Source organism: Fopius arisanus, unplaced genomic scaffold, assembly GCF_000806365.1.
Source record: "Fopius arisanus strain USDA-PBARC FA_bdor unplaced genomic scaffold, ASM80636v1 scaffold00027, whole genome shotgun sequence".
NCBI classification, from domain to species: Eukaryota; Metazoa; Arthropoda; class Insecta; order Hymenoptera; family Braconidae; genus Fopius; species Fopius arisanus.
Genome location: NW_011887766.1, coordinates 777647 through 793157, shown reverse-complemented (window position 1 = coordinate 793157; position 15511 = coordinate 777647). Strand labels below are relative to the sequence as shown.

At 39.2% G+C, this 15511-nt stretch overlaps 2 protein-coding genes across 3 annotated transcripts in view; one reads left to right on the top strand and one right to left on the bottom strand.

The window, feature by feature from the left end:
* LOC105265094 (uncharacterized) overlaps window positions 1-7618 on the bottom strand; it is a 25159-nt gene extending 17541 nt beyond the window's left edge. Inside the window, exon 1 of one of the 2 annotated variants that reach the window (XM_011302395.1) lies at window positions 7324-7618. The gene's annotated coding sequence lies outside the window, so the exon portion shown is untranslated. Of the gene's footprint in view, window positions 1-1961; window positions 2144-7323 lie in introns of those variants that run through there. The other variant, XM_011302396.1, reaches the window with a different exon arrangement.
* Window positions 7619-15083: 7465 nt separating this feature from the next.
* The window catches only part of LOC105265144 (leucine-rich repeat extensin-like protein 3), a 2164-nt gene continuing 1736 nt past the window's right edge, over window positions 15084-15511 (top strand). Inside the window, exon 1 of the mRNA XM_011302489.1 lies at window positions 15084-15132. Coding sequence (XP_011300791.1) covers window positions 15084-15132 — 49 coding nt within the window. The remainder of the gene's footprint in view (window positions 15133-15511) is intronic.

Sequence of the window (15511 nt, the reverse complement as noted above, 5' to 3'; positions counted from 1 at the left end):
GGGGGGGGGGGTTTAAACATTTCCCGTGTAACCTGGTACCCACTAACGTTACCCTTATGCCGTCCAACATCCGATACGCACTTCAGTGCTCTAACACATACACCTAGGGATATCACGAACCTATGGTAAAATGACACCCGCTACGTAATGCAAAGCTGGTGAGGAGAATTTGATAATTTACCCCATACACATTTATTCAATTAAAATTTATTCCGTCACTATGTGGTGCATCGATTATTACCGCAGTCCAATGAGACTCGGTGTAGTTAAAAATAAATTATTCCTGCCAATTCAATTTTGGCGAAAAAAATTGTTGAGGAATTTTTGCAAATTTCGTCATTATAATTCTAGATTTCGGCGAAAAATCCAAATGAAATGATTTTTTAAAAGATTTTTCCATTGAAAGACAAAATGGGTTTATGAAATTTGTTTGCTGCTTTCAATAATCTTTCAATTTACCTGAAGGACGGAGGTACTCTTGATGAAAATTGTAACAGAACATTTTAGGGATATGGTTATTTCGAGTGTACTTTTAAATTATTATTTTTCCTGTGTGCGTATTTTCATGGAGAGATTACCGGCGGATTTAATGTAGAATTATGTCATGAATTCACGTGGAATTAAATCGCTGGGGTTAATGCACTCTAGCCTATAAATACGGATGGCGGAGTTTGGATAAAATGAGAGGTTTTAGGGAAATCTGTATTGTGCGGTGAGTGAATAGCGTAGGATGATTGACCCAGACGTTAAACTGAAATGAACTCCGTTTGACATTTTGCTGGTCTGATAATAATCTTAAGATTGAGTAAATAATATGGTAATTGAATTTCCTCGGAATATCGTTTTCTAGGCAAAATTCTAGATCAGCTCATCGACATTTCATCGTCACAATCTCCAAGTGAATAATTTCAAGTTAAATGACACGTGAATCACTGCGAGTCCCGGGCAGTTCAACCCAGAGTTCTCTCCGATATTTTCTCAAATCTGAATCCACAACCGCATCCAAAAATATCTTTACAACGTCCAACGATAAGACAAACTCAGCTCGAGCCCTTTATATTTACAACCCCCGTCAAATATTTGACGAGTCAATCCGAAGAACACAAAGTTCTCCAGAAAATTGAACCTCTTTAAAAACTCTGATATGATATCACACCTGCCACCTACACTCTCAGAGAAATTTTAAAGTGCATTAACCTTTAGAAGAATTGTCATCACAGTTACAATTACGATGACGTGAGGGAGCAAGAGAAATAGTCAATTGAAAAATTGATTATGAATGGAACGGGAAATTTCTTAGATGACCGCGCTGAATCTAATTCAATAATATCACCTCTCAAAATCCTATTATCCTCCTATTCTAAAAAGGACAAACATCGAGACTATCGATATCTCGAAACTCTGTCACGCTTATTCCTCATTGGTTCAATCATCTGAGGCGGCTAATTTGAATTTGGAACTCATTTAAATTAACAATTTTTATTCCTATCCTAAAAAGGATAAACATCGAGACTATCAATATCTCGAAACTCTATCACGCTTATTCCTCATTGGTTCAGTCATCTGAGGCGGCTAATTTGAATTTGGAACTCATTTAAATTAACAATTTCTAATCGCGATTTTTATAATTACAGCGCGCTGTAGCGCGCGTTCGTTCTCGTATTCCAAAAAAATATGACAAATATACTACTCACCGATAATATCAGCCGAAAAAATGTTACAAATCGAGATATTACGATATCATTATATTATTTTTTCAGTGGTAATATTTTTTGTTGTGGTTTCTTAAATTAATATTTTGAGTTGTGCTATTCTGACAAGTAATCATTTTTTTGTAATGAATTTTCTTCTGTCAAAAGATACTCGAATGAAATAAAAATATATCAAGTGATAATATCATGTAGGCCTCTCGCGAATCAAGGAATACTTTTCCACATGTGTACCTGAATTCGATATTTTACCTGAATGCTGGTGTGGGCATTCCAGCGATGGAAATACCCGTGTAACACGTGCGATCGATGCAAGTACAGTCACATGCAATTATGCACATGTATTCATGCACACGGATATCTCGAGACGGTCTAAGAATACACACCGGGGCAGACTGAACGTCGTCGGATGTAGAGGATAAACACTAGCTGTAATTTCGTATCGATCTGGTACATTTCGGCTTAATGACACGTACGAGTGAATCGCGAGGAAGTAAAACGTAAACAAAAGCATTTGGAATTGTCCAAGGAAGAGAGAAACACTCGATAATTATCATTGGAGCAGGTCAAGGAATTCGATCCGGAGAAAACTGGGGTGAAAGCTAGAATCAATAGATAAATTTTGCATTCGTGTTGCGTTAATCGATATGAAAGTAGAAGACAAGGTTTGAGCATTACACAAGTATGTAGTTTATTTCCTACATATCATTCTATTTCTAACTGTCACCTTCGAACTACCGGTACAAATCGAACGAATTTCCACTATTCAAACTCAATATTTACTATATCCCTTCAGATTTTTTGTTTATTTCGGTTAATCGAATGGAAATAGATCATAAAATCATCCTCGAGACTCAATTTGAATGCCTTAAATTCCTGGAGTCTATGAGTTGGAAACGATTCTTAAGAAGTACTCACATCCAATAAGTGTCTACCTCTGTCACTTTTGACTTGAACTAGATAATTTGCCCCGATACGATTGAAATAACTCTCTCCTGATGAAAAATTCACACACCAAACCTAGTTCTAAGTGTTATATGTCAAAAATCTTATTTCAAGATTTCAGAGGTATTAACCGCATAAATACGATTTTTCGTATTTATTATTTTTTTTATTTCCACGCACTTTTAATTGTTTCATATTGCAATTATTGTCAATAAATTATTCAATGCAGGAATGATTGAATCGTTCGAATGATTGGAATGACGCAATGGAAAATATGTGAAATAGACATACGACATCGGACATTCTAGTTTACATGGGAAACATGGACAAACGAAAATAGAGTCGTCGCTTGGAGTCTGTCGGTTGAAAAGCCAAAGCACACGTATTTATAATTCCCGAATGTGGAATGGGTTCGTTCACTTGAATATTCGTACTTCAATATCCAAGCGAAGGTGTGAAATTTGTTGGAAATTTTCACGAGGGCGCAGAATCAGGGGAAAAGTCTGCATTGCAGTATTGCAGCGCAGGAAGAATGTTGCACCTCTTTTTGGCTTGCAACATATTTTATTCCCAGCTCACCTTCACTTCTCGGGTGCTTTCACCCACACGCTGCCTTCGACAAGACTATTTTCCGATTGATATTCAATTTCCGAAGTGACTTGACAGGCGCATTCCATTAGACTTGATTGTCAAGAAAAATTCCGCACGATTTACTCAGTTTTATAAATGACATAAGACTCTTCCCTCGACGGGGTCTTATATTGCATTCCAATCGCGAGGGGTAAGAGGGCGGGAAGTGGTTTTGATTGGATTTTTTTCCACCTTATTTAGCGAAATTCCAGGTTTATTCATTCGCACGCATTCGTGAATTTTCAGTGGGAGAATCGAGGGGAATGGCCTTTTGTCAGAATTTTTTGTATTGTTTTTTTATTCTGTTCCCGATTGCCTCCTGCAACGTGATGAATCAAGAGTAATGAGTATTCATTGAAATTATACTAAAGGTCAAGGACCAATTCTTATTTCAATGCGGGATTCCATCACGGAAATCGAGCGACTGATGAATTTTTATTCTCGTAAAAAATGTCAGAGATTTTCAATTTTCCGCGTTTCACAAGTGTGCAAATATTTCATGAAATCCCTATTTGGATTTGTCCCGTTTTCCGAACCTCAATTCCTAACTCGAGTGGAAAATGAGCTTAGGTCTGAATCAAGTTTGAATCAAGTCATACTTGATGTTGGGTCAGGTACTGATCCTACAACTTGATCAAGCATGTAACGCCTTGACTCAATCCGGATTTGATCAGGCGTGCCGAATATTCATAATTATATTATAATATTTATAATATTTATCAAACATAATGAATTAAAAATAAAAATTAATCATTTTTTCAGATCATATTACCCCTATCAATGGATACCTACTATCATTAATGCTGAAAAACCCTAATTATTTTTATTACACGAGACTATCGCGTTATTATTATTATTGAGTGAACTTTTTTGCTTATACAATGTATATTGGGATGCTGGTTCACTTTAAGGAACGAAAATTTACTCAATTAAAAGTTCACCTATTATAGTTTTAATAATAATAATAATAGTAATAATAAGTTAATAATTAAATTATTTAGTTCAAGCTCATCTGATTCGAACTTGATCTGAATAACTACTGGGCGGGACAACTTCAGGTCAGGTTGATCTGATCAGAATCTGATTCGACTAGTTGCAGGTGGCTGGATCACACTTTAAGTTCAGGCCCACCTGATCCGAACTTGATCAGAATGATCATAGATGAGCGAACCACAAGTTCAAATCAAGCTCACCATGTCAGAACCTGATGAGAATAGTACGGATCAGGTTGGGTAAATCAAAGACTGATCAGTTTTTTATCAAGTACTGCCTGATCAGTTGACACTGACCATCGCCATATCAAGCTCTGATCAAACCTCAGGCTCGCCTGACATAATTTCCACTCAGAAAAACGTGGCACTCGAATGTGGATGTTCAAGTGGCATCGTTTGACCAATAATTGGGTTCACTTTACAATATTCTTCTGTACACAAATTACAAGTCTAAAAATACACCCCAATACGCGTTTATTATCCTTTTTTCCTTATTTTTCAGTGCATAAATAATTATTTAATAGCAATGCACCTGCAATGCGCGTTGCCGATCGATTCGTAACTGATCGCTTGTTAAGTGTCATACATGGCTAAACCTCGGGTTCTCGTACCACCTTGATTTATGCACGACGATAACGAACGTTATATGCATCTAGCCAACTGTACACTCTCTTTAATATCCAGCAAATGTATTTGAATGGTACGTGTGCCTTGTAAAGCCAAACAGGCGTCCCGATCTTTGCGGAAAAGCCCATGGTGGAATGACCGACGATGTACACGGTGGAAGTTAAAAGGGGTCGAGGGGGAAAATAGCCTAACGTGAAAATATTGTTTTGCATTTGTACAGGAGGCTGTAGGCGACCCCTATGACTTTACCAACTCACTTTGTACATATCTTATTTTATACCTCCTACCGGGATTACCCGCGAAATTCACGTTCAAGGAGACTTTTTCTTTCCTTAATACCATTTATTTCCCCCTGAATACATTTTGCGCCTTTCCTTTCTAATTCAATTATTGAAAATATACCGCTAAATCCATTTGTTTATTTTAGGACTTACAGGAAAATCCGTGAATATTTGTAGCGATAACATCTATATAATTAATTCATTGCATTGAGACGAACCGAATTGTTGAATTGTGTGGATGCGAAATTATATCGATTTTCCTCCAAAATATTCAACAGCGAAATCCCATTTCATTTTTATAGTGTGAATGTTCTCTGATACTTTCAACAAGTTCAAACTGCAGAAGAATTATCCTAATTGCCTTAATATTTATTTGACAATAGCATTCACTCATCAGCAAGTCACAACTTTCCTGAATCCTGTGTCCATCTCAATCCAATAATTCAGACATTGACAAAAATCGATTTGTTGACTCTAGGATTGGAGTGAAATTTTCTAGAATTTTCTGAACACTATCCTCGAAGCAAGTGCTAAAGAGATCGATGATTTTGGAACATGGCAGTTCCATTAAAATCTACTGCAAACGTCTTGACTCAATTCCTCTAATTTTCGGTGTATTCAGAAGATATTGACATCCGGGAATAAATCCCTTAAAAGCCTCCGCGAATGATCCATCACATCCATAAATTCCTCCCCCAATTTAAATCCTTTTATTCCCAAATTTTCAGGCTTCATTTATTTTTTTCTCCCGTACGACGAATGTGCGAGAAAAAAAAGATGGAAGATTGCATGGGAGACGATGAAAAGAGTCTCTCGAAATGTATCATGGTATGCAGCTATGCAGTCGGGCATGTTATGTGATTATTTCGTGGCGGCACAAGGCCACCCCACATGGGTGACAGGAATATCCTGCCCTCTCTCTTCCACCCACTGTCTCCCCCAACTCGTTTGTCCATCCTTCGTGATCCTTGAGAAAGAGGACTACCATTTAAACCCGAAACAAAAGCTAAAAAAGCAGCAAATGCTGGGAATGACAAAAAAATCGAGGGGAAAAAATGAAAACTACGAGGGCACAGAGCCGAAAAAAAAAAAATGTCGCGCAGAGGGACGTCAGGCCGATTTGCTTTACGGCTTGACCCCGTTGAATTATGACATTTCCACGATATGATTTACGGTGACTCCATTTCACATTCCATTATGAAGCTCTGAGTAAACAGAAAACCGGACCCCAAAAAATCTCCCCGAGCAAAAGAATTAAAAAACCATTAAGCCTCTCTAAAATTTTTTACGTCTCTGTTCGTCCTCGTCGACCGAACAACAAATTAAACGGTGATATCTCTACAGAGGTGTTTGCCCAGTCCCATGAATTATAACCAACGAGAGTGATAATTTTCCTCCCTGCAGCTCTTTGATTTCCATTGGAAAACGCTGAATAACACGAAACCAGAAATGAAGAATTGAAATAACATCCAATACATTCATTGCTATTCCTGAGAGTTTACAGGCATCGCAATATTCTCCCCTTGGAGAACGAACGTTATCACCAGTGATCGTGCCAAGTGAACGAGATCACGAGTGAGATATCAAATCCACCTCTCAAATCATTGCCATTCCCGTTAATGAAAATATATAAAATTCCAATCCTCTAATTTTTTAAACTTCAAATTACAATTATTTACTGCTCGATGGGCAGAATCGAGTGAACTACCCACGACTACTCGAGCGAATCGATTAACTATCTATAACAAGCGATGATACCCCATGTAAAGCCCACAAAAGTGAACTATTCTTTCACCACTCATCGTACATGTTTTTTTTACGCGAGTCCACGTCGATGATATGCGAAAATAAATTCGTAGGCCGTTCTATACCAGCCTGGCAAAAAGCGCTCCGAATTCTTAAGCATCGCAGAAGAAAGTGGAGGGGCTACCAAGCGAATCACCAATTTTCATGTGTTTACGTTCAATGGATCACAACTACCGGCTTTTTATAAAACCATTCGAAACGACGAGATCGCTCAGTCCCCTTGAAACAAGGACTCAAGAAAAACGTAAATATTGTCATCAACATCCATTGAAGAATGTCTCCACTCTCTTCCCATTCACCCAACTGGCATTTAAATAATCAAGAGTTACTCACCAGCTCTGGAATCAATCTCCAAATGATTACAGTAACTCACTCATGTTGAACAAGTTGTAACTGGTAATTGTTATCATTGACACTTGAGAGTACAAATTTGACAACACAATGCACTAATGAAGGAATGAGGGTGAATGGAAAAACTGAAAAGGGAAAAAGGGGGAAAAGGTGAGAGGGTCGCACTGCGGGTGTGTGGTGAATCGAGGGAAAACACGGGTGAATTGGTTGGAGAACGACGAGCGTGAGGTGAGTTTCGATCGATGTCTGTGCGCAGACTGGCCGTTCCAGCTCCTCCGGGGCTCTCCTTTTCGCCGTCTGCGTCTCTTCACTCGTTAATGTCCGTACTACACCGGCCCGCTCTCGCCTTCTACTCGATCTCCAACACTCCAAAAAATCACTCTTTATTTAATCACTCACTTATTTATTCACTTCTTTTATCCACTTATTTTTTATCCTTTTTGTTTTACACATTCACTACTGACATTTTTTTTTTATTTTACTCGCTTCAGTCATTATTTCGACCAGCTCTCGCTTTCTCAATCCCCAACACTCCGAAAAATCATATAATCATACATCACAAAATATTACATACGCGAGCGATTTTCTTTTTTCATTTAAGAGATGAGAAGAAACATTTGAATTTGATATTTTTTTTATTTTTATGCTCATCGTGAGAATTCAACATGAGATACTGTGAACTGAAAATTCAGGAAAATTATTGCGTGAATTTTCAACACCTTGAGGGTTTTTCAGGGTCATGTGAGAATTGAAAATTACCTGTTACATAATGGCGACTCATTTTATAAATGAAGAAGGGGAAATGATTTTTCCTGGTACCTAGCTGGTGCCTCGACGTCGGAACATCCCTTCAAAAGGTGAAAAATAAAAAATCCCGCGGCTTGGGAACCTTACGAACACCTGTCCGGGTGCCTTCATCTTTTGGCGCCAACATTTGACCAGCAATGCCCGAGCTATCGATTTATATCGGAACGAATCGCTCCCGACGTCTATTCTCATGTGAATCGGAGAATTTAATCACCATTAATTCCATCGAGCGGAATTAATTGAAAAGAGAGACAAGAAGATGAGGGAAAAAATCATAAAATTTGGGATGAGGATCTCCTAAGAATTTCTAACCGCCGCAGAGACTAATCAAAAGACATTACCGCTCCATTCGTTCCCCTCGTTTACGAGTTTTTTTTTTCCATGAATTTCTATTTCTCCCTATGTAAAAACATGAAGATTGAAATTACAGTGAGCACAAAAAAACGTAATATTCTCCCCCAGTTGAGAGTGTTACTGTTGTCCATTTAGAAATATCTCATTTGGTTGGGAATGGAATTGAAGGTAATTTTCTGGTGATTTATGGAAAGCCCCGAGGTAGTTGTTGTACACGACTTTTGCATTGTCATCTCATTCTGCGGTGTGCATCAGCGCCAGCCAGCGCGTGTCACGAGTGCGAAAATCAGTTGAAATTTCGTCACAGAGAATTGTCACGCGTTATTATACGCAATTCCAGGACGAGACTTTCGTCGTTTACCGCCACCCTGGCGGCCTCATTGTTATTTCATTTATTTTTTTTTCTTAGGCACCTGTAAGTGGCTCGGTTCAAAGCACTACCTCTCCACTTCTTGAAGGAGATGCAAGAAGGACACGAATGTGGAATGAGGGTGGGACGCATATAATCTGCTTTTCACCGTGCAAAACTCTCGGTGCATTCGTAACTCGCTGGCGCGTCTAATTAACACGGCCGCTGAGAACGTCCAAGCAAAATGCTGAGTATTTGTTTAAATTTATTTCATTAACTTTTATCACTCGAGCCCTTATCCCCATTTTTATTTGTCCACTCGCGCGCTAAATGACCCATGATAAAATAATAAAATGACAGTTAAGGCTTTTAACGATGTATTTTTCATCCTCATTGCGATTTTTTTTTTCCGAATCTCACTGTTATGGGTAACCTCGACTAAGAATCGTGACTCCGATTCACTTCTTTTGTTCCACCGTGACCGTGCATCACGCCTCACACGAGGGACACGTGTTTCGACGTCTTTCACTACCGCATCAAGAGCTCAAGAGTAAAATGCATCGAGGGACTTCACATTGGAATTTTAATGTCCGGTTTGTGTCGATTATCTTTCAACATTTTTTTTAGCCCCCTTACTGTCTCACTCCACCATGTCACCGAAAAACGGTCATTACGTATTCGAATGAGCGCGGCAGCGACTTCCGTAAGGTTACTAGGAATTTTTATCCACCCTTCGCCGATCATTACCGACAAAAGCCACTATATTTTTCGATGGCTATCAATTGTTTGCTATAAATATCGATGGGAAATACCTCATGCGCCCTGCAAGTCTCAGTTTGCGTTATGCACCTCAATATAACGTTTGATTGAAAAATATTGGTGTTTATATTACTTCGGTATATAGCCAACGAAATATTGGCCACAAAAATTGATATGCGAGTCAATCTACTGTGACATTTTATTCCCCAGGAAATAACCAACTGAATTTCATCGCAGTCCTTCACATGGGAAAGTTGAATTACGACAGAAGAATTCAGAGATATTCAATATGCCGTATGATGAATTACCATGTCCTCCGTTAAAATTTATTGATTCTTTCTCAATTCGTATCCGTTTACCTTTTATTCTTTCCTAGGGTACAGAATGTCCCACGACTGACTTGCATAGCAATATGTGCTCGGACCAATGCATATCACGAAATGTGTGTGAAGTGTTTTTATTCCCCTATAAAATCGCTTCCTACACGTATTTAACCACGAAAATTTCCCAATTTGACAATAAAAGTGACAATCACGTCGAAACCATACAAGTCCATAAAATTTTCAATGCTCCCACTGGAAACACAGGACATTTTTCCCACAGCGTTTCAATATCCCACTGAAATTGTTTCCATCTTTTTTTCCCCCAAACTTATTGACTGAGAGATTTTCTTACATTTCTTGTCGACGAAGCGTTGTACTTCCGGGAGTCACGTAGCAAAAGTGCAAAGCCACTTTTCCAAGTACAAGGTAGTTTAACGAGCTACTAATAGGGCTTGCACTTGTGTACCTTCGTCTCTGTCCCTAGATTGTCACGAGAGTGAGTGTGATGTTTGTTGCTCTTGAGGATTTCCGGTTACCGTTTGAAAATTCAAACAAACTTTGCAAAGTAACAGCCTCCGGCATCTCCTTATTTCGCCCACCTCAAAAAATTACCAAAGCCACAGACGTGCGTCGCGCAAGACAAATTGATCTCGATGAATTTCTCATCCACTTGTTGGTCGGTACCCATCATTCTTTTCCTACTGATTCTTTACCTTTTCTTTGGGTCTCTTTCACTCTTTCACTCGCTTCAGCCATTTGTTTTTTCTTTTTTTCGTCTCTGAATCACAGCGTGTCTCCGCACCTCCATACATCGCGCAACTTGGCATTCTGCGGGACGATAGATTTAGCCAATCTATTTATAGATCACACGGTAGTGTCCGAGGGGGTTACGCGTCAAGCGCGAGAAACCGAGGCTTCCACCATGGAAAGACCATTTAGTTTTCATGGCTTTTCCTTATCCTAAGAAAGTTCGTTGACGTTCCAGTTGAAAGATCCAGAAAAAATATTATTATTTTTATTTTCATTTTCATATTTTTTATATTTTCACAGAAAAATTATTTGTATCCTGCCTATCATAATATTTGACCAAATTATTCCTCAATGTTGATAATCAATATCCGATCATTGAATATTAATTGTTCTATTAATATTCATTTATGAAATTAATGACTAAATAATTACAAATTTGAAATTAATTGAATTCCACTTCACATATTCAGTAGATTTGTCATAATGGTTAATTTTTTAATTACGAAATGCCTTTAGATTTCGGTCGAACCGCTATTCGTTAAGAATTTCGAGAATTTCAACCGGAAAGTCACGCCAAGAATTTTGAACGGTTCTGTCTGTCAAATCACCTATACACACTTTTACTTCCAATGACAGAAAAATCATGAACCAAAATTCAACCACAGACTTCAACGGTATTTCCCTAATTTCTGCGTGAAGTGTATCTACCGAGGCATATGCTAATGAACTCCATTCACTAATAGATCCCCAACCAAAAATACTCTGACCCATTCGTTGATTGGACAGCTGATATCCCCCAATCATGCACAATCGTCCGCTCCCCTTTGTCATTTCCACAAAACAAAGCCAAAATCTACAAAGATAAAAATTTCATAAAATTTGCATGAAAATTCTGTAATTACAGTCAAAATCGTGAGGCATCAATTCCTATGGAAAATTCCCAATAAAATTTACGGAACGTCCAGTAAAAAGTATGAAGCTATTACCTACTTCGGACGGAGCGTTGGATACAGTTTTTTTTACTGAATGCTCCCTCATTTTTTTTGAAAATTTCCCGTAGAAATTGACGCCTCACGATTTTGACTCAGACTATACGGAACTTTCAGGTAATTTTTATGAATTTTCTCTCCACTCGTCCATGATAAAGAAAATCAGGCAATTGATTCATCAAGGATCTCAAAGATTCCCAACAGTTTAAATATCTGATACCTTGAACAATCAAAAGATTTCAGTCCCTCACTAGTCCGCCCCCTCATTAGAGAAAACTCAAAACGCAGTATAACTATAAAACCTCAACCGATCGTTACGAGGTTGACTGGCCGATGATTGCAGTACACCACATGTGCCCGGACAAACAAAAAGCGTGGAAAAGAGAAAAAAACCTAAGAAAACAGTCGCAAGAATCCTAGGAGAAGCCCCCGGAGAACTCACACAAAAACTGGCCCCACAACAGCCAAGAGCCCCGTCATTTTTATTTACCCACTCCTCACCCCTTTATTTACCCTTTTTCCTAAGAATGCCATTACCCATAGCTGGCACATCGTGAGTGCAGCAGTGACGTGAATGAACGCATCTAATCCCAGAGTATGTCCGGGTTGCGTTAGCAGCAATGCCAATAAGGCTGAAGAAATGAAAGAATAAAAATAAAAATAAAAAGCAAGTAGCCTCCATCGATCCAACAACTGCGGGACGCCAGAGGAATCCAGAAAAAAATCCATGCATAACTGCGAAAAAAAAAAGGAGGCGAGAAAAACCTCAGGGAAAAACGAGGAGACCGTATGGCACGCGTGCTACGAGGAACACCGGAAATTACCCGAGTCATGATTGCCCTGGTAATTGTTGGACCGCGAGCTCTCCATCGCCATCCTCGAGGGAGTGCACCCCACGATCAAGTTCATTCGCACTCATCCGGGGCTGTCATGCAGCTATCATGACTTGGAAAAGCCCTCGTATTATCCAAGGTGGTAATACCAAGGGTTATCATCAGTCTGGTGGGACAACTTTAGCCTCCGCTTGGGGACGATGCTGTATCTCCGGTATAAAACTCCTGAAATGAAACTACCGTACACCAACCGCTCGAATATACCAATTATGTGTTTATCCAGATTATCCTGGAGGAGCTGCGTTAAGACTGAAACGTGTAGCTATAATATACTCCATATGAGCGTGTTTGCGGAGGTTTTTCACATGTTCGTGAGTGTGGCTAGGCACTAACACAGGTGGAGATTAAACTACTGCTGGCTGACCTTGTTGGCACACCCTGGGGGAACACAGGTGCATGCTGAATCGGTTAACAGGTTTTTATTGGTGTTATTATGGAATTTTTTAGAGCGTCATTTCCAGGCGGTTGTGATTGTTTAGGTGTTCCATGGTGTTTGTCATCTGCACTCGATTCATTCTGGTGCTGATGGTGTTGGGACAAGTGCTGGAGGGACTGTTCTGGCTGTCGTTGTTGTAAGGCAACTCAGCATGATGACAGTGTCTTTGACCTGCCCTGGTTAAGGAAAAATTCAGGATATATTGGCGCAGGGGGATCATTACTTTCTAGCAGCTTATTATTGTTTATTATTGAGTGTTTACGCGCTATGTAAACATTGAAGATACTCTCTGTGGATTCATTGATTTACGATAGTGGTGCATCTTGTTATTTTTCAGTCGCACTTAATATCTCTGATTCTGTGATCTCCTTCAGTGAAAGGCTGCCTTTTGTTACCAGTTTTTACCGACTAACTTGCGCAGAGGTTTATAGTAATATGTAGGCGATCACTTTCAACATTTTTCAGGGGAAAATGATTTTTATTCTAAAGATGTTTTGCTATATGCGCTACCGCTCTCTTTGCCACATTCTAATGAGAAATTGGCAGGAAAATTCAAATTGTAACATGCAGTTTTAAAAACTGTTGAGATTTTACATGAAAACTTGGTTGCAAATTGATGAAGGTGTCAACGAAGTTCTTTAGAATAAAAATTATTCCTTCTCTAGACTCGACATTTTTTTGCAAAACTCGTTACACTTGTTTCTCTGCAGAGTGGCTGGAGGAAACTATTCTGATTAATTTTAAAGGTCGCCGAGTATTCCCAGAAGTATGTCTATTCCTTGGATCTCGGCTAATCACGCGGAGATAAAAAGGGCAATAAAATTGAAGAAGGCCACAGAATTACGGCACGTCTTATAATTTTTATTGAGCATGTTTTCCTTTAAATGAAAAAATATAATTTTTATTGGCATGCTGTATATTTGTTCAATTTGTTGATTAGTTAATATCAAACTTTTGTTATTATTTACTTTCAATTATAATTATTTTTTGAAGACTTGAATAATAATAAGGAAAATCCTTGAATTATAAAGGTATGGCTCTACCGTTTCAGTGAATAAAATTATGCAAATCAATTACAATCTCGTATTTGCATTCAGCTGGAGTAATAAAAATTAATTGAAGACCAGATTCTCGGAGTGAGGATAATCCACTCGATAAAATAACTTCATCGAAATGAAAAAAAATTCTATTCGCTAGACGTACATTCGGTTGATCTCGAAAGCTGATGAAGATGAAGAAATGGATATGATAACATCAGAGCATAGCGGAGCAGTGCCAAGTAAATAGCCTGAAGATTTGTTGGGGATATATAATTTTATTCATCCAAGCGATGCTCATCAGCCGTCTGCCCACAAACTCCACAAGTCAGGAGCCATTTTCACCTGAGTTTCACCTGAAAGAGTCATCGTAGAGAAGTAATGCCCTCTTCCGCCTGTATACGAACCATATTTTTTTCTCCAGATAGAATAAAAGGAGAGGACAGCCGGCATTTAACGAGCCGATCCCCTCGACCTGCTGCAATATTCCGAGAAAACTTACACGTAATGCTGCTATTAAGTAAATTAAACCACTTAGATGTGACGAAGGAACATTCCGCGATGCACGCTGCACTGATCTTCTCGGAGTAACATCTACTGGAATTATGAGTAACTGTAGCTACCCTGCCATTTTCCTCGTGTCAATGTTACGGCTATTCCTCCGGATTAATTCCACCTGACACTGTCATTAACACGCAGAGTATTCATAGGCTCAACTCCTTTTTCTTCACAATTTTTACGGTTTTGCGGAGAAGCACGACGTTATTTAATATGACGGAAGATCTCTCCAGTCAACTTGACTGTGGTTTTTAAAGAAATCGCTGTTAACAGACCTTTGACGCTAACCGCCGGAAAAATACTCTCCATTTTATCCAACGATCTACGAAATGTCGTGGAGCACCAGAGAAATATTGTCTTGGGAAATAGCCACGTGGCATTTCTGCCCTGCAATTCATCACTTAATTCAATATCATTAACGATGCGGTTTTTCGGTGGTAATTTCCCCGACATTTCCGAAATCTCTTTGTATAAAAGGAAGTTGGAGATGATGCTGCGATGTCATACGCAGATGGATCATGCTGCTGTTAGAATGGGTGAGTAGATGCAGACGCCGAGATAATATTCGGGTATCGAGTTTTCATTATTTGTTTTTTTTTACCGATTTCTGTTGACAGCTGCGATTGTTGATATTGATCAGCGGCTCAGTCTCAGCGTTGAAGCGTGTTACGAGACAAGCGGGTTACACATATGATAGGCCATCGGTACCGTTTACCTTACCCACACCGGCTCCACCGCCACCCCCGAGTTGCTGTCAACCGGGACAAACGCCAGCAACTAGCAATTGCTATGTTTGTGAGACACCAGCACCACCCCCTGTAACTTATAATTATCCTCCTCCACCACCACCTCCGCCTCCTCCTCCTCCTCCTCCTCCACCGCCACCACCACCTCCTCCACCGCCGCCTCCGCCAC